The sequence below is a fragment of the Pararge aegeria genome, chromosome Z (assembly GCF_905163445.1).
Source record: "Pararge aegeria chromosome Z, ilParAegt1.1, whole genome shotgun sequence".
In the NCBI taxonomy this organism is placed as follows: Eukaryota; Metazoa; Arthropoda; class Insecta; order Lepidoptera; family Nymphalidae; genus Pararge; species Pararge aegeria.
Window position 1 is genome coordinate 5834401 of NC_053208.1, and position 18538 is coordinate 5852938.

The following is an 18538-nucleotide window of genomic DNA, read 5'->3' on the forward strand; positions in this document are numbered from 1 at the left end:
GTAATTTTCGTGTATTAAACTTTCCATCGTCAAAGTAAAAACGTCCTTAGCGTACTAATTTCAGAGTCTTAAATACTGTACTTCAGTTTTTTTGTTTTACCGTAGCGTCAGCCGAAAGCCCGAGCTTAACAATTGTAGGCGTAATTTAACTTGCAATCCATAATTAAGATGCATTTTACCCCGATGTTCAAGAATTACCATACTCTAAAATGACTCCTCGTTTGAAGCAAATCTTTTACTACATCTTGTTCAGATTAATAATATAATCCTACGTACATGCAAAATATTCACACAGACAGACTACACTCACACACTTTATAATATCAAATTTAAATACACTCTATAAACTATACTAGAAAATACCACAACAAAGTAATACGACCTTGCCATTCTTACAATAGGAGCATCTGAGATAAGAAGACTCGGTTTAGACATTTAATTTGTAATCGGAGATACCTAAAATAAAAAAAAGTAACGGTAATGACATGATATTGCAGTTCCAACGTATTTTATAAAAAAAAACAGTTAATAATAAAATAACAAATTAATCTAACTGCAGGTAGGTACTTTTGAAGCCGTTGAAAACAAAGAACAAATAATGAAAATCAGGGGCCAGAAAAAGTATATGGGTGTGGTTCCTATCGTTCTATCTACCACAGAAGTTATCTTCTTTACTAATCATCTTCTTTATATTTTAAAATTTATAAATCTGGAAGATTATCTACACCTCTCAGATTTCTCAGACAAAAATATACATGCAGAATAGTTAGGAACATAAACATGCACAACACTCAGCATTTACTACTACGACGACTGAGTCGCTGGGAGCCGCTGGAAACAAGTGGCCCAAGATCTTGGGTTTTGGAACTCTCTACATCAGTGGACATCCATCGCTTAGATAAAAATATCAAGGCAAACGTTTATTTCATATTTTTTCCCCCTTTCGAACAGGGTCTGCACTACGCATCAGCGAGCAGTCTGCACCGACCTTTAGTTTAAACTTGTGCTGCCATCTTCCGATATACAGCCGACTTATCTTGTCAATGAGTGTTGCTGGGTCCAACCATAAACTAGGTTTAAATATTTGACCTCCAACATTTTGCTCTCCTTGTATATTATCATTGTGCTAATAGATGGCGTTGCTAGTTTCTAAAAAAGGATAATAATACAGGATGTTTGGTGCATCGTGTGCCAAATCGAATCTGATGATTGGAGGGGTCTTTGGCTATCTCTTCAGCCCTCGTAAAAAAATCTTGCTCAAACGGTTTTTTTTATACTGATTTTAAATTGTTTTTTTAAAAATTGTAAAAATTCTACATTTAAATTTTAATAAAAAATAAAGTTGTTAAGTATTAATTAATTTTCTTTTTAATCTTTAATTTGTAACGTTTTACGCTTCTTTTGAAACTAGAATTACACGCCAGCAACATCTAGTTTTTGTTTTACAGCCCCGCAAAGTTTTTTTTACGTAAAAAAATAAGCTTGAACGTCAACTTTCGGTTTTAATAAAAAAAAAACTAAAAGTGATCATGTTCTTCCAATTTTTTTAAAACATCTCTGGACTGTCCCCTTTCTAATGGTGTGCAATATGCCATGAAAAGTAATTAGTAACATCACTAATTTTCAAATTTTCTAAACTTGGTCGCAATTTTCTAATATTCAACAGGTGAAAGAAAAACAAGGGTTTGCGTAAATAACACTCACAATTCACAAGGCAGATGACATTTTCTGTCTCTTTCATAAAGTTATACGCCCGTTGTTCGTTTAAACAGGCAAAAATAGTTTTTTCACTCTAGTGAAGCGAAATCTATCTTCTATTCCTTTCTTGCATAGTGCAAACCTGTTTGAACCAATCGCGAACGGGCCCCGCGTCGTGCCTAACGTGTGTGCTAGCTTACTGTACTCCACGATTCTTTTATTTAGTTTTCGTTAAGTTTTGTTGTTTTTTGTTACGTTTTATTTACTTTTGGTGTTATTGTTAAACTTTGTTGACTTTTTTGTTGTTGCAATGACGACATACTCTAACGAGGAATATGCGGACATCATAATGGTTTATGGTGCAGCCCGTGGTGTCGCTCGTGCAGCGCAACGACTTTACCAGGAACGCTTTCCTGGTCGACGATTACCTGGCCGCAGAGTCTTCCAAGACACATACCGACGTTTACGCGAGACTGGGAGTGTCAATTTTCATGAACCAAGGGGACATGTTGTGCGACATAATGTTGAAGTGGACGAGAGAATACTGGCACTTTTTGAGGAAGACGACACAAGAAGCATTAGATATGTGGCGGCACAACTTGATATTTCAATATGGAAAGTGTGGAAAGTCCTTCGACAAAACGAAAAATATCCATTCCACGAGACTCCGGTTCAAGGTACGTAATTTAAAACCTTTGTTTGACGTTGCCTTTGTTTAGCAGGTATCCATAATCTTCTAGTGCAATTAATTACTGCTCAAGGGGAATTAAAAAGATTTTTGGTTGTTGCAGGTCTTGAGGGTGGCGACTTTGACAGACGAATGCACTTTTGTCGGTTTTTGTTACACACAGATGTGGATAATCCTGATTTTTTAAAAAGAATACTGTGGACTGACGAATCCAAATTTACCAGAGAAGGGATTCTTAACTTGCACAATTTACACCATTGGGCACCGAAACGGCAAAACCCACATGCCAAAAGACAGCAATCTTTTCAAAGACGGTTTAGTGTGAACGTTTGGGCAGGAGTGATTGGGAATCAGGTAATTGGACCGCACTACCTGCCTGATAACTTAAATGGCGATAATTATTTAGAGTTCCTGCAAAATGATCTGCCGGAATTATTGGCCGAGGTGCCCGTGTTTAATGAAGATGTGCCCATAGTATTTCAAAATGACGGCTGTCCCGCGCATTGGCGTTTAACTGTGAGGGAATACCTCGATAATGTGTTCCCCAATTCGTGGATTGGGCGCGATGGGCCTATTGCATGGCCTCCACGTTCCCCAGACTTAACTCCGTTAGATTTTTATGTCTGGGGACGTGCCAAAGAGCTAGTATACGCCACAGAAGTCCCAACGAGGGAGGTACTAATACAACGCATAGAAGCGGCCTTCGGTACAATTAAGAACGAAATACGGCTTCGGACTACAACTGTAACAATACGTCAAAGATGTCGGGCCTGCATTCGAAACAGGGGTGAACAATTTGAGCAGAATTTGTAAAAATTATGAAATAAATGTTTCAAATGCAATGTATTATTTTTATTTCAAGTAAAACCTACGAAATTTAAAAATTTTACCTGCTTGTGAGTTTTATTTACGCAAAAACTTGTTTTTCTTTCATCTGTTGAATATTAGAAAATTGTGACTAAGTTTAGAAAATTTGAAAATTAGTGATGTTACTAATTACTTTTCATGGCATATTGCACACCATTAGAAAGGGGACAGTCCAGAGATGTTTTAAAAAAATTGGAAGAACATGATCACTTTTAGTTTTTTTTTTATTAAAACCGAAAGTTGACGTTCAAGCTTATTTTTTTACGTAAAAAAAACTTTGCGGGGCTGTAAAACAAAAACTAGATGTTGCTGGCGTGTAATTCTAGTTTCAAAAGAAGCGTAAAACGTTACAAATTAAAGATTAAAAAGAAAATTAATTAATACTTAACAACTTTATTTTTTATTAAAATTTAAATGTAGAATTTTTACAATTTTTAAAAAAACAATTTAAAATCAGTATAAAAAAAACCGTTTGAGCAAGATTTTTTTACGAGGGCTGAAGAGATAGCCAAAGACCCCTCCAATCATCAGATTCGATTTGGCACACGATGCACCAAACATCCGGTATAATAGTGCTATAGTTATAAGTTAGTGTATGTTATTACGGATATCGAGGTTCTGGGTTCGATTTCCGGTTCGGGTTATTTTAAGTATTGGGTTTTCAGGTAAGGGTTAGGAAACTGGTGAGCATGTGAAGCCGTAATGATTGAAAAAAATCTCCCCTATGATAAAAAGCTTTCTTCCGTTTGCAAATACGGACGAGAAAGCGATCGATTTTATACACAATTAATTTGAGAAATTAGGAGAATTTAGTATAGATTCGTCAGCTCAGTCATAAAAGTCACAACGAAAATTTATAACTAATCAAATTACAAAAAAAGATTTCCATTTTTGTGAAAGTAAAACATTGACAGTAATCTCTAAATCAATTTATTGTGACAGTTCATGACAAACTTCAAGTAGGTATCTATAAATTCGGTATAATTATTTAATAATTTATTTTCGTATGCATATTTATCAATTTATAGGTATATCATTTGTTGATTACCTATCTGTCGAACGGTGTCAAATTATTGGTTTTTAATAAAGTATTTTAATACGATTTTTTTCACTATCGAAGTTAATAGAGTGATATGCCACAGTCCGAGTATTGGCCGTTTACGAGAAGCAGTAACGACAAAGAAAGTACAATAACTGTAAAGAATGAGGCAGATAAGAATCTTGGTGGAGAGCCGTCTGTATTGGTAAGTATGTTTTCTTAGATCAGGGCACAGGTATCGGAGTTCAGGGCATTCTAGCGCCTCGTACAATAGTCAGCTCGCCAAGCCAGTTGTTATTTAAAAAAAAAAACAATTTTTGACATCATGATCTATTAAGAGCCCGAAATTGGTTTCACCTGAGCTCAGCCATGAATAACGCATTTAAAACGAATGGATATAATTCAAATTGGTACATGGAAAAGAGAGCATTTTGGTCGTGCGGGCTGTGAAAAAAAAACTGTTTAAATAGTCGATGACGCGTAGCCCCACTCGTCGTATACTTGTAACAAAGTAGCCGGGCACTAACATTATGGATAAATCCATGCAAGGCATGCAAGTTTTCTCACGATGTTTTCCTTTACGGTTGGAGCAAGTGATATTAAATTTCTTAAAAGAATGCTCATAACGCCGAAAAGTTAGAGTGGCCTACCGGGGTCAAACTCTATCCCACCGAAGTTGCGGCCGAAGTTGCGGCTATCACCGCCTTTTTAGGTTCAGTTTGGTTTAGGTGTAAACATGCTGACGGTGAATCGAAAGTTGGAGTTGAACCGGCGTTGTAACGATTTTGAGGCGATAAGTCTTAAAAATTGTCATTTATCGGTTTCAGCAAGAACAGGTTGGAGTTATGGAGGGTGAGATGAAGGAGATACGAATGCAGCTTGATGCCATCAGGCGTGATCGATTATTTTTGAGTAGTCGGAAGCAAACAGTACGTACTTACCTATAACTTTTGAGTTTTAAACACCTTAGTTCCAAGATAAGTGTGAGACTTTCTACCTACGTTTACTTATACGATCGGGTGAAAGTAAATTACGATTTATATGGTATGGGACGAACGCCACCTATTGTCAGTACGGTTTCTCATTACTGTACCTACATTAAAAAAAAATATATATTATTATTAATTATGTGAATATCACACATACAATGCGGTGATAGCGCAGTGGGTAGGAGCTCGACTTCACTCTCGGGGGGCCGAGTTTGAATCCCAGCACGCACCTCTAACTTTTGTAAGTTATGTGCGTTTTAAGTACCTAATTAAAAATATCACTTGCTTCGACGGTGAAGGAAAACAAAAAAAAAAAAACCTGCATGCCTGGGAGTTCTACATAATGTCACAAAGGTGTGTGAAGTCTACCAAGGGCACTTCATACATGCGCAAAAGCACTGCATACCCTAAAGTTTTTGTAATACTCATGAGTGCGAAGGATGTTTCCATTTTATGGCACCTTCCTTCTTTATGCATACCCTGGTCAAAAACCCTATGCACACCACTGAGGCCAGCGTGGTGGACTACGGCCTTAAAACCCCTTCTCATACTGGGAGCAGACCCGTGCCCCGTAGTGGGCCGGGAATGGGTTGATAATGAGGAATAATGTAAATATGAAGCGTTGATAGCTCAGTGGGTAGGAGCTCGACTTCACTTAGGGGGGGCTGAGTTGGAATCCCAGCACGCACTTAGCTTTTCTAAGTTATGTGCGTTTTAAGTAATTAAAAATATCACACAAAAACATCGTGAGGAAACCTGCATGCCTGGGAGTTCTACATAACGTTCTCAAAGATATGTGGAGTCCACCAAAGCCGGAAATTAGTCGATATGATTACTGTAAATATTACTCAAAATTCATAAAACATATTCACTTATTTAACTCTATTTAAATACACATAGTGTTATTTTTTTTACAGGATCAGGAGCAAGTAGCCTCAGCGAAAGTTTGTAACTCTACCCCAGTTTATAAGCCCGCGATCACATCTCAGGATGATCTAGAGTGCAGTGTGAAAGCACCTCAGGTAAGAATCCTGAAGTTTCTTAATACTGTTCACTATCGCTTATGTAACTTACCTATTCTTGTACTCGAGTTTGCCATAGCTTTGATTATTCTAGATTTAAGAGAAGTCGAACAAGCGGAGTCCTCATCTTTCTGCATATTCTATTCTCAAGAGCACTTCAGAAACCCTACACAATATTTCATTCAATAAATCGGCTTTTATAATGCTCTGCTCGAATTTCGGCTAGGAGGATTCTTTAAGTGCAATGTGACGAACCGCTTTACGTGTGTATAGCTTCGCCGTTGTGAGTTAGCGTGAGTTCCGGTGGACAAACCCGGATGCAATAAAACAGACTGGGTTTCCAACCGGCCTTAAGCCAAAGCAATTTGATCTAATTTGTCTGGCTAATCACTGGGTTGTCCAGTGGACTAACCCGGATTCTGTAAAACAGACTGGGTTGCCCGGTGGACAAACCCGGATTCTGTAAAACAGACTGGGTTGCCCGATGGACTAACCCGGTTGCAGTAAAACAGACTGGGTCGCCAACCGGCCTTAAGCCAAAGCAGTTTGATCTCATTTGTCTGGATAATCTAACCCGGAATCAGTAAAACAGACTGGGTTGCCCGATGGACTAAGGGGGCGTCCATAAATTACGTGAGGTGTTTTTTTTTATTTTCTGTCCCTCCCTTACCCCCTGGTGAGATGTCGTGAGATTTTATTCAACCCCCTCTCCCATCCCCCAATCTCACGTGAGATTTTTCAAAATGTGGGTTTCTTACGTAAACGCGTTGTATTGTTATTGTAAAAAGAAAAAAACATGGATCAGTAGATGTGTAACGTCGAAGTATGAATGAAATTATTTTCTCATGAATGAATTAGTAAATGATCTTAATCGTATTAGGATTGCATTTAAAATTAACTCTTAAGCATGTACAATCTAGATTAAATGGGCCAAAATAGTATAATTTTTTATTTGTTTAAATCAGAAAAAAAATTGCGTGATATTTGCCGAGACCCCCCCTCTCTCCAACGTAAGATTAGATGAGATTTGACTCGACCACCTCCCCCCCTTAAAAATCTCACGTATTTTATGAACACCCCCTAACCTGGATGCAGTAAAACAGACTGGGTTACCAACCGGCCTTAAACCAGAGGAATTTGATGATTGATCTCATTTGTCTCGATAATCTAAGCTGTGTTACTACACAGACTAGTGTCTCTTCGATAATAAGTTGACATATTATTATCGGCTATCGGCTATAAGTGGCTCAACTGCGTTGATCTAGAAGTGGTGGTTTGTTTGGCCCTGGGTTCAATTTCCAGGTAGAGGTAGATAAAAAATGTAGGTAGCGTGTTAAAAACACACAATACCTAAGTTTTACAAAAAATTTAGGTATTGTGTTAAAAACACAATACCTAAATTTTTTTTCTAACTATGTTCAGTGTCAGTCCGGTATTAGGATTTTTTTCAGTGTCAACCCCAGTGCCTAGGAAAACATTAAGCCGTTGGTCTAGCCCACCAACCTGCATTGCAGTAGTGTGGTGGGTTTACGCCATAAAACCGTCTCTCATATGAGAGAGGAGGCCTGTGCCCGGTCATCATCAATGAATGCGACTCGGAACCGGCGTTAAATTCACCGAGTACCGACAAAGATGTTAATGTTACGATGCGTTCGAAGCGTAAGTTTGACGGGATGGAGACAATGAGTCGCGAGCGTTTTTTGCCGATATCCGTAAGATGTTTCTTTCTTTTACGCATGAATAGGATTGGAAATTGTCTTTGATAAAGGACTCTATTAATGAAATAAGACAGAACACGGCAATAATAAAAAATATTGAATTTTTATCACAGGAAAATGTTGACATTAAAAACAGATTGGGCAAGTTTGAAGCTGAGCAAAAAGAACACTTAGCGTATATTTCTACACTAGAAAATAAAATAGAGAATCTCGAAAACAGATCCGTAAACTCATGTATTGAGATACGTAATGTTCAAAATTTAAAACAAAAGGAAACCAAGGACGATTTGAAAGATTTTATGTTGAATTTTGCCTCTATGGATCGTTATAACAGTCCACTGCTGAACTAAAGGCCTCTCCTAACTGGAGGATTGGCCCATAATCACCACTCTGGGTAGACGGGTTGGTGATCACAGTAGACAGCAGTAGTAGCACAGAGGACGCTCGTTCTCCGTTATCGTGTGGCTATCCCCAGTAGTGGGACTTTAATAGGCTGCGGATAATTATTAGGCTCAAGCTACAGTACTTACTGTGCCTGCAGGTACCACCTGCCTGTTAATAGGCGATGGTTTTCCACTTATCATCTAGTGCGACATCTGCTTGGTCCGCCAATTCATCATCATAGATCACTACAAGTGCACAGTGCCTGATTAAGCAAGCGCGGGGCACGTAGCAAATTCTTTCAAAGAGCCCATGATCGGCTATGGGTTCTTGAGTATAAAGTGGTAAAAATACTATTCAATGCTCAATACGTTTAATTGGTATCTGTACGGGAGCTATGGTGATACGCTCGACCGTAACAAAAGGAAGATGCGTGTGGGAGCGGGTGATCTTTGCTTTTTCGGAAGGACACTTGCCGATAACCACCTGAGCCATCGCCATGAGAAGAGCCCCAGGGCTCGACGACATCGGGGGGGGAGCGGGTGATCTTTCTCGAAGTTGTATATATAGGCATTCTTTGTGAACACTTCGCTAGCGCGATGCAGCATTTTTGTGGCGCCATCTAGTTCTGTAATGCGGAGAACGCTAAACTATCTATAGTTTACAATTTAGTGGGTAATTAATAGTGTAGTAAATTGCTATAAGCGATGTCTGTGTGCGTGTGCGTGCTAGCACAAGCTGACTGAAATTCTAACCAAGATTTTAAACAAGCATCTTTTTGTAAATGTTTGTGCGTTTACCGTATCAAATAATTTAATTTATTTACGCTAAGGAAATAGTCGGGTAACGAGTGTCTGACGTGTATTTATTATTATTAGTATTTTAATCAATCATAAATAGTGAGTGTGTAATCTTGATAAGTATTAGTGTGTAATTGTTCGTAAGTATGTATATAATAATAATACACCCCACCAATCGGTTTTCCTAATCCTAAGGTAGCCTGGAAGAGATCGCTAGCAAGCGATAAGGCCGCCCTTTGTATCCTACTTTCTAAGTTTATTTTTGTTGTGTCCATTGTTTTTTCCTATTTGTGGTGTACAAATAAAGTGTATAAATAAAATTGTCTTAGTAGGAATACTTAGTTGTAAGGTTTCATGTTTTTGTGACATCAAAAAAGTTCAACACAACATCATAAGTTTCACTCAAAAAATTACGCTCAGGCACAGATGAGTGGTATTAAATATGTGGGGCCCCCTTTCGCGCGGCCCGTAGCAATTTCTACTCTTGCTATGTCGGTAATCCAGCGCTGCTGCATGGGTCTCCTTATTAAAATTAAGAAAGGTTTAGGCCTTCGTCTACCACGCAGGCGAAGTGCGGATCATGCAGGTTTCCTCAGAACATCTCCTTAGCCGTTCAAATCGAGTGATATTTTAATTGCTTATATTAAAATCTGCCAATCAATAGTACAAAAAAAAACCTAGCTAATATGTGGACAGCCTTAGCTTGTCGGGACAAAGTAACTAATCCGAACGGTTGGTCTCATGCGGCTGAGGTAGCTAATCATAGTATAGGTACGTTTGTATAGCAATCAGTTTTTTCAGCGTACATAACCGATTAGTATAATTGCTTCCACGTTAGCCAGTATTTTAAGTAGGTTTTTCTTCTTTGTTTTTGCTTATCATTAATAGCAGGTAGGTGCTTGGTTACATTAACTCGTGACCGCTACGGCAACCGTGCTTATGGCAACATCTAAGTAAAGGTTATGAATTGATACACCTCAATTCTAATTTGAACACATAGGTACTCCTGAATAGTTCTCAAAATCACCCGCGATTCTCCCAATGTTACGTATAGTATCAGTCGGTTTGACGATCCCCCTGGCTCGACGGTGAGCGCAGTGACGAGTACGAGGTCCCGGGTTTTATTCCCGACAGGGGCAATTTGGGAATGCATTTTTTCTGAATTTTTTCAGGTCTGGTGGGAGGCTTTGGCCGTGCCTAGTTACCGCCCTACCAATAAAGACGTGCCGCTAAGCGATTTAGCGTTCCGGTGCGATGTCGCGTAGAAACCGATCAGTGGGTATACCTACCATACTCCCTAACAGCTTAGCCCACTACCATCTTAGACTGCATCGTCACTTACCACAAGTTGAGATTGCTGTTGCTGCTAACCTAGTAGTGGAATGAAAAAAGTCGCTTCTTGTACATGTGTTATGCCTAAATGGAAATCTTTTGCAAAAGTTTGCCTGAAATTAAAGAATAGCAATTTCTATATACCAGAGCTTTTGCTTTTTAAAGATGACCACACTTCGCGAAGAACTTATAAGAGCTAAAAACACAGCAGACGAGGAACGGTTTCAGAAAGAGAATTACGAAAGAAAACTCAAGGATCTAGAACTGAAGATTAACAACATTTGCAATACAGGAGTTATGGAAGTTAAGGTTGGTGCGACCTTGGTATTTTTTTCTGTATCTTCCTATCAACCTCAAAAAAGGGTCCAACGATTGAAATTTTTATCTTTTTGTTTTGTTCGCATCATTACTGGAGTAGGTTAGAAAGATCCAAAGAAACAGAAAAAGATCTAAACTGTTTTTTTCTTTTTCTTTATAAAAGATGAATATAGGATATAACTTTTGTAGGAATAGGTGTTTGACATTTGTCATCTTTCACTTTGTATTGTAATTTTTGGTTCACCATTCCACCATCGCACTGCAAGACACCGGGGTTTCATCTTTATGTTGTTGATATCGGCCGAAAAGCGTCCTTATTGCTGGAAGCAATCTCTTACAGGCAACTTTTGAATAACAGAACCTGCGGACAAGAGAGCGGAACAGGGCCGTAAATATACATCGTCTCAAATAAATAAATAAACAGTAGATAATAGCAGTAATAACTAGCTGTACCCTGCCACCCTTCGCTGTAGCGCATTGTGATTGAATGGTTGAGAAAAATAGATAAAAACAATCCTTGATGCGTATTATATATCATGCTAAAGTTTCAGCTCGATCGGTGCAGAACTTTTTAAGTTTTTGAAGCGTACACAAACCAACATAACATTTTTATATATATAGATAAATAAATATAATATATATTTATATATATATAAACAAATATATCATTCAAAGACACATTTATTGCAGGATACTCGAAAATTTCCCAGTGACGAAGTTGAAAATCTGAAGAAGCAGCTAAGGGCTATGAAAGAGGAGGTCGAGGAGTTGCAAACTATGACCAATGAGAAAACTGATGAGGTTCAAGAATATCGAGTGAAAGTAAGCTTTTAATGTCTTCGTAATAGAAGTCGCTTTAAGACTGATATAAAAGTAATATACTAATTTCGGCGTCGGCGGTAGGATAGCGGGAGCTTAGTGGCTAAAGCCCTCGAGCAGAGATTTCCACTAGCGGGTTTAAATACTGTCGGTTCCGAAAATTTGTATATGCATTTTAAATTTATAAAATTCGTAATAGAAGGCGAATGAACATCAGTTCATTCATTAAAATTATTGGGTTAACCCCAATAGTTTTCGTTGGTCTAGAGTTTAGCATGTTCTGTAGTGGAATCACGAGGTCCTGGGTGCGAATCCCAGGTCGGGCGAAAATTTATATAAGGTATTTATATTTATATATATATATTACTTACTAGGTGTTGTCCAAGGTTCCGTCCGTTTATTATTACACATATATTATTTCCACTTGTTCGCCAATGCTCTGAGAGTTGATTAATCTTTGATATATGTATATCAATGTTTCTTTATTGTGTATTCAGTATCTTCAAGCACAACAGCAAGTTGAAGAGCTGAGGCGGGAAATAGATGTCATCGAGTTTGACAACAAACAAGTGTCGGATCAAATTCAAATTGAAATACAAAAAATGAAGGTAGTCGAAATGCTGTACTATTTAAAATCATCAAAATCTTTATTATTTTTTTATTTCAGATTTATTATTTTTTTAGTTGAGATACAGCCCTAACTAACATCCTGCAAAATTAAAATCATGTGACCCTTGTCACTTTAGTAGGTACGCGTCGCGTAGCGTAGGTACTATGCACGTGTCGGTCTTTATCTTCAATAAGGCTGTCATAAGTAAACACTTTGAATGTTTTCAATTAGTTTGTTTGGCAAAATTAAATATGCTTCTGTTGATTTAATATTTTTACAGCGTGATTCCTTATGAAATATATTTATGCATCCTTCAATATTATTTCGAAATTCTTTTAGACGTTGTATGTAGTTGTAGATTATTATTTATTTAAAAATAACTGTACCGAATATTGAAAAAGGTTATACTGGTATTATGAATATTAGAATAGGTCTATATAAAAAAATAACATTGGCATTCTTTTGTTCCTTTGTCGAATGTGTTTGATGAACAAACGTTTCTTTGCTAACTAGATGCAGTTTCAAGAAAAACTGCAAGAATTAGCACCGTTACCTGATCTACTGAAAGGTGCACAGATTCAGTTGCAAGAAGCGAAACAATTGCAGAAGTTGGCTGAAGGCAGCTCTGAACAATTATCCAGCGAACTGAACCGCGTAAAAGAGAAGGTTAGTAAATAAAAGTAGTAAAAAAAAGCTATCTTTCTACACAATTTTTTATATAAATAGTATGAATGAATGAATGAATACACCACAGAGATACAAATACAACAGCACATTAAGGTTGAACGTACAATTTGGCGGCCTTATCGCTAAATAGCGATCTCTTCCAGGCAACCAAAGGCATACAAGAAAATGCTATACGAAATTAGTAGTTGGTACAACAAAAATTAGTGGAATATTAAGAGTTTAAACTAAATTAAAATAAAACATAGTACATATTAAACATAACATATTAAAGATATGTACAAAAATATAAAATATATTCCATAAATATATACAAACATATAAACATAAAATAAAATATAATATATAGTAATTGAAGGACCAAGCTTAAGGTAAGCTAAGGGCGCTTTGCAGGGCATGCAACGTGTCGCCGTAAGTCCAGCACCTTGAGGTGTAGGTGTTAAGCCTCATGTGTCTGTAATTACAACGGCAATAAAGCCAATTACACCGGGATACAGCAACCAGTGGCGTGCACTGGGTTTCTTACCAGGGTATGCATACAGTAGGAAAATTGCATAAAATGGCACATATCCTTCTCCTATACGAGCTATATTTAAATTTTAGGGTAGGCAGTGCTTTTGTGCATGTATGAAGTGCACGCCACTGACAGCAACGCTAATTGCGGTAGAAAAAAACATGACGGTAATGATTCCCCGGGCGAGAAAAACACATGAGCACAAATAGTTCTACTTCAACTAGTTAATTACGTATCTATCAACGATTTCAAAAATTTAAGATTATTTGAAAAATTATCACTTTTTTGCATTATTTGTGTCCGTTTGAATGGGCTTTAACATTAGGCTTAACTGATTTTGATGGGACCTTTACCAGAGATACAATGGTGTGGTACAAAAATATATAGGTATATTTTGATTTTTTAACAGATGCTTTTAGACTGCGCAACACCCATCCTTTATTGAAACACGCTTGAAGTTAATAATCAATCCAATGTAAAAATTTACAGACGTCAGATTAAATTTGGTAGTGCTATCCTTATCTACACGTAAGAGTAGGAAAAGAATGGCACTAATAAATTCAATCTGACATCTGTAAATTTTGGATTAGATTACATTAATATGTGGTCGCGCATTAGCATTAACATTGATATTTTTTAAAACACTTCCTTTATTTTAAGCTCGTAATAGCTGTTAACAATTTAAATGCTGAAAAAGCCGAAAGAATCAATGTGGTTGACGAAAACAACGCTTTAAGAGCTGAAGCTGAGATAAGGCAAAAAGAAATTGAGGAGCTATTTCGTAACGTAAATGATTTTAAGTAAGTGAAATTATGCTTACATAGAATGTTTAAAGTGATTAGCTATTCGACAATTGGTGTCGACATTCCGGGTTCGACACCCGGCTCTGGCTAGTAATGGTGAGACATTTGGGTTTTCTGTCGAGAAACCTTCAGGCTTCCTCCCGGCTTCTATCATTAATATGTGGTTGAAATTGGCTTAAGCTATTAATCGTAGAAATCGATTAAGAGTTTGTTATGGCTGTACAGATCTCTCTATCTCTAGTCCCGCCTTCATTGTATAAGATCGTGGTCTTGGCGTAATTGCAACCCCGTTGCTTCCACCCGCTTCCAGCTGAGGCCAGATTAACAAAATTTGCACTTGGAGTCCCTCAGCTGGCCTGCCCATCGTGTTTGTGAACGGCCTCTCGGTCTCTTGCCTTCGGTATTTCCTATGATGATAAGTTTTTCTAGACTCTCATTTCCACGTCGCATAATATGACCGAAATAAGAAAGTCCAAGGAGTCCTTAACATTCGCCTCCAGCACCACATCTCGATTGTCCATGTTTCTACTCTATACATGAAAATAGGCAAGATCATACAAGAACGAAAGAAGAAAGAGTCGGCTTATTAATATGGTTCTATCAATACAGATCATCATCATCATCATAATCATCATCATACCACCTCATTACCGGCCCAATAAAGGGCACGGGTCTTCGCCCACAATGAGAATGTCATTTGTCCATCACGCTGGCCCAGTGTGGATTGGTAAAAACGGATTGCTAATACCTTACTTCATAGGATCATTTAGACTTACACAAAATAGATAGAACCTTATTATATAAGCCGACAGTGATATTATAACTTCTGTTTCTCATACTAGATGTCAAGTGCTAAGGTTGGAAGAAAAGCTATCCCAGCTAGATCTTAGGTACCACGAGAAAGTAGCAGAACACGAAAAACTAGTTAAAGATCACGAGGAGTTAAGAGAGGAAAGCAGTAGATTTTTGACCAGAAGTAAAGAAAGGGCTGAGTCTATGCGTCGTTATATGCAGACCCAGATTTCGGAGCTAGAGAGGCAGTTGATACAAACGAGAGCCCAATGTAGAACGTTCCAGAAGGAAAGAGATGATGTAAGTATCTAGTATCAGTAGATAGAAAAGAAATACTCTTAATCTACTGACCCTTTAAGGTTAGTACATTAAGAGTATTTCGTTTATCTAATCGAACGCCTCAAATTCAAATTCAAAATTCATTTATTTCAAGTAGGCCTAATATAAGCACGTTTTAAACGTCAAGTATGTCTGTTTTTAGTGACTCTACCACTGGTTAGGAAGGCAGATTCTGCCGAAATGCAGCCGACAAGAAACTCTGCAGTTGCTCTTTTCCAATATTATTTTACAATTTAACAATCATTGTTCTCTAAAACAAAACAGGTCGTACTGTTTTTGACTGGGGGGGCGAAAACCCCTATAGTCCCTCTGTCCCCAGAGTCCTCTTTAATGAATACACGCATTACATGGTAAACTTCCGAATGAATTCAGTGTTATGATAACTCTTGCATGTTTTAAACGCTTTGTTACAAAAAACTGGTGGTCGAAAATTGGCAACATAGAACTGCCCCAACTTTTTTTTTTATTATGAGAATTTGTTTATCATTTTAGATTTTCGTTACCTTTATATAAGTAATAATCACGAGGCGAATTCAGAAAATGATAAACTCATTCTATGTAACCTAAAAAATGCTCTCCTATTTTATATCATACAGATGTTTATATATGGAATTTATTACCGGATTCCGTTTTGATAAATATGTAAGAAGTCTCCATGTGAGTGCGTTTGTACTTTCAATTGTTCTCTTGTTACTCATTGCGTTGCTGTATTGTATTCACATGACGTCATGTCAAACCCAAAATGGCGGAACAGATATAGTACGGAAATACCTAAATAATAACAGGATTAAGAAAAAAAAACGAAACCGACTTCCGTGTCTCAAGTACTAGTAATTATTCGAGTTATTTACTATCGCAACTACTGAGGCAGCTTGAAGTTGATAATTTTTGTGCGCACCAGACAAAATAGGTAGTTATTATTTTCGGATCAAATTTAAAAATTACATCATGTTTCACCGGTGGATCTGACCATAGGGCTCCACCGCTGATATGATCGTGTTGAAAGACACAAAGGTATCTTGCATCCTATATCCAGACGTAATAAACGTTTTATTCCGGAATAGAAAGCTTAGATCTTTGCGAGTTTTTAAAAAATAACCAAAAATTCTAAAATGTCTATATGTAGTTAGCTTTTATGCGGTAGAAGTGGCGGCGAGGTGTATACTATCATCTTCCTGGCTTTCAAGTTTTAAGTAGCTGCTCAGAGCTTCTTTCCGTGTCATCCATACAAAGCATAGAAACACAAAGCACCACGGCGTCATAGCTAATTTTACATAGAGATAGCTTGAATCCTAGAAACAGATATAGAATACTTTTTACTCTAGGAAAACCAACGGCTCCCGTTTCACACGTTAGCGATAGCGACCGAAACCGATGGCTTGACATGCTTTTCGTTCCTACGCCACCCCCCACGACGCATTTTGCTTTGACTAACGCTGTATACGCCGCGCATGCTAGCTCCCATACAATTCTTCCCACGATATCGCGCCTCGCCTCCACAGTATTTACAGTAGGACTCTCTGGCATTCGTTTCATTCCCACCACACCGCATGTCTACGTAGGGCTGAGTTCTTACGGAACATGACTTATAAAGTAGGTGTATGAAATGCTGGTACGTAGAATTTCTTAACAGTAAAACCTTTAGTCCGATCAGGTAGTGGTAAATAGGACCACCCCTTCCGTATACATGATCAGAGTAAGACACTTCCTAGGAGACGTTATATCGGTTACTACTGTATATTCTCATGCTTACAAATCTCGCACACGTTATAAATGTCGAAGGATTTTTTTATTTTGGCCTGTATCAGTTATTTTTGCTCTTTAAAAAGTTATTACACGTTGTGTTATAAGGGATACAATTACGTTTTATTTTTATAGTTGAGAACTATACGATTTACATGATCTTAATTAAAATGAGCAGTCACATACGTGACTGGTTATGTTAATTAATGAGCAATAAATGTTCATTAACATCGGAACTACAACGCTTGTGTATTGTGTTATTTTAGAAAAAGGAACTAAATTAACATTAGATTGTAATCGTAAATAAATCAATCGTTACAATAATTGTCGTGTATGTCACATCACGTCGTATTTCAATTAGCTTTTAATGGCATGACATGGCCGGATTCGATTTCAGAAGGTTGCAAACTAAAACGCGACCTGAAATGCACGTAGCCGCTAGGTGCTCTTTTCTATTTCTACTTATTTTTGCAATTTTTATTTTAATACATTAAACATAATCGGTAATGTAAGAAAATACCACATATAATTTTTTAAATTCCATATGGTATGTTTTATTTTCTACAATAGGATGTAAGTCGAGTTAAGATTCTGTTAAAGATAACCCGTCTCCAGAATGTAAGCTCAAGGTTTTTTCGTGCAATGGTAGGAAATAAACAAACAGACTGACTTTCGCATTAATAACACAACACAAAATCAATAAACAAGTAAAAAGATTTTCAGACAAAATTTAATTCGGCAACTTTATAAAATATATAAGAAATTATATCTACAGGAAAATGTCCGTCAGACATAATGACCTGAAAACGTTTATCAATTTAACAATACTATTGCAGGTACGTCAAAGAATGCAAATCCAGGTCAATAACCTTCAAGAAAATTTTGAACTTGTGGAATTAAGACTTCGCGCCCTTCAAAATCAAGTGACAGCCCTGAAAAATAGTTATGCCCACATTTTGTCGGATGAGGATGCAGAATTACAGAAATCACCTCGACTAAGGGAATATTTAGATGTGTGAAATTAGGTAATAGTTCGTAGGGTTGCCAGCAGTGGCGTGCACAGGGTATTCGGCCAGGGTATGCATACAGCAGTTATATAGCATAAAATAGAAATATTCCCCTCCAATAAGAGCTTTTATATAAAATAATTTGGGTATGCAGTGCTTTTGTGCATGTATGAAGTGCACGCTACTGGTTGCCAGTTTATCTTTTTTGGTCTCTTTTATCTAACAGCCGAATAAATGATACAATTTTATAAGTTACTTTAGTTTTATTTAAATTCTCAAGATGAACTAGAAAGCTGAGTTGTTTTTCCTTTTTTATTGACGTTTTTCTCAGTGTGTAACTAACCAGCTATTACAAGTAACTAATTACCCTGCCTT

General features: G+C 37.4%; 1 protein-coding gene across 1 annotated transcript; it reads left to right on the forward strand.

Moving 5' to 3' along the window:
* Positions 1–4212: 4212 nt before the first annotated feature.
* LOC120636368 (myosin-9-like) lies at positions 4213–18242 on the forward strand. Its single transcript, XM_039907821.1, has 10 exons — positions 4213–4497; positions 5120–5221; positions 6199–6303; positions 10700–10843; positions 11543–11674; positions 12169–12279; positions 12795–12947; positions 14140–14279; positions 15125–15374; positions 17993–18242. The coding sequence occupies exons 1-10, from the start codon at positions 4387–4389 to the stop codon at positions 18173–18175; spliced, it is 1431 nt and encodes a 476-aa protein (XP_039763755.1). The 5' UTR covers positions 4213–4386; the 3' UTR covers positions 18176–18242.
* The last annotated feature ends 296 nt before the right edge of the window (positions 18243–18538 follow it).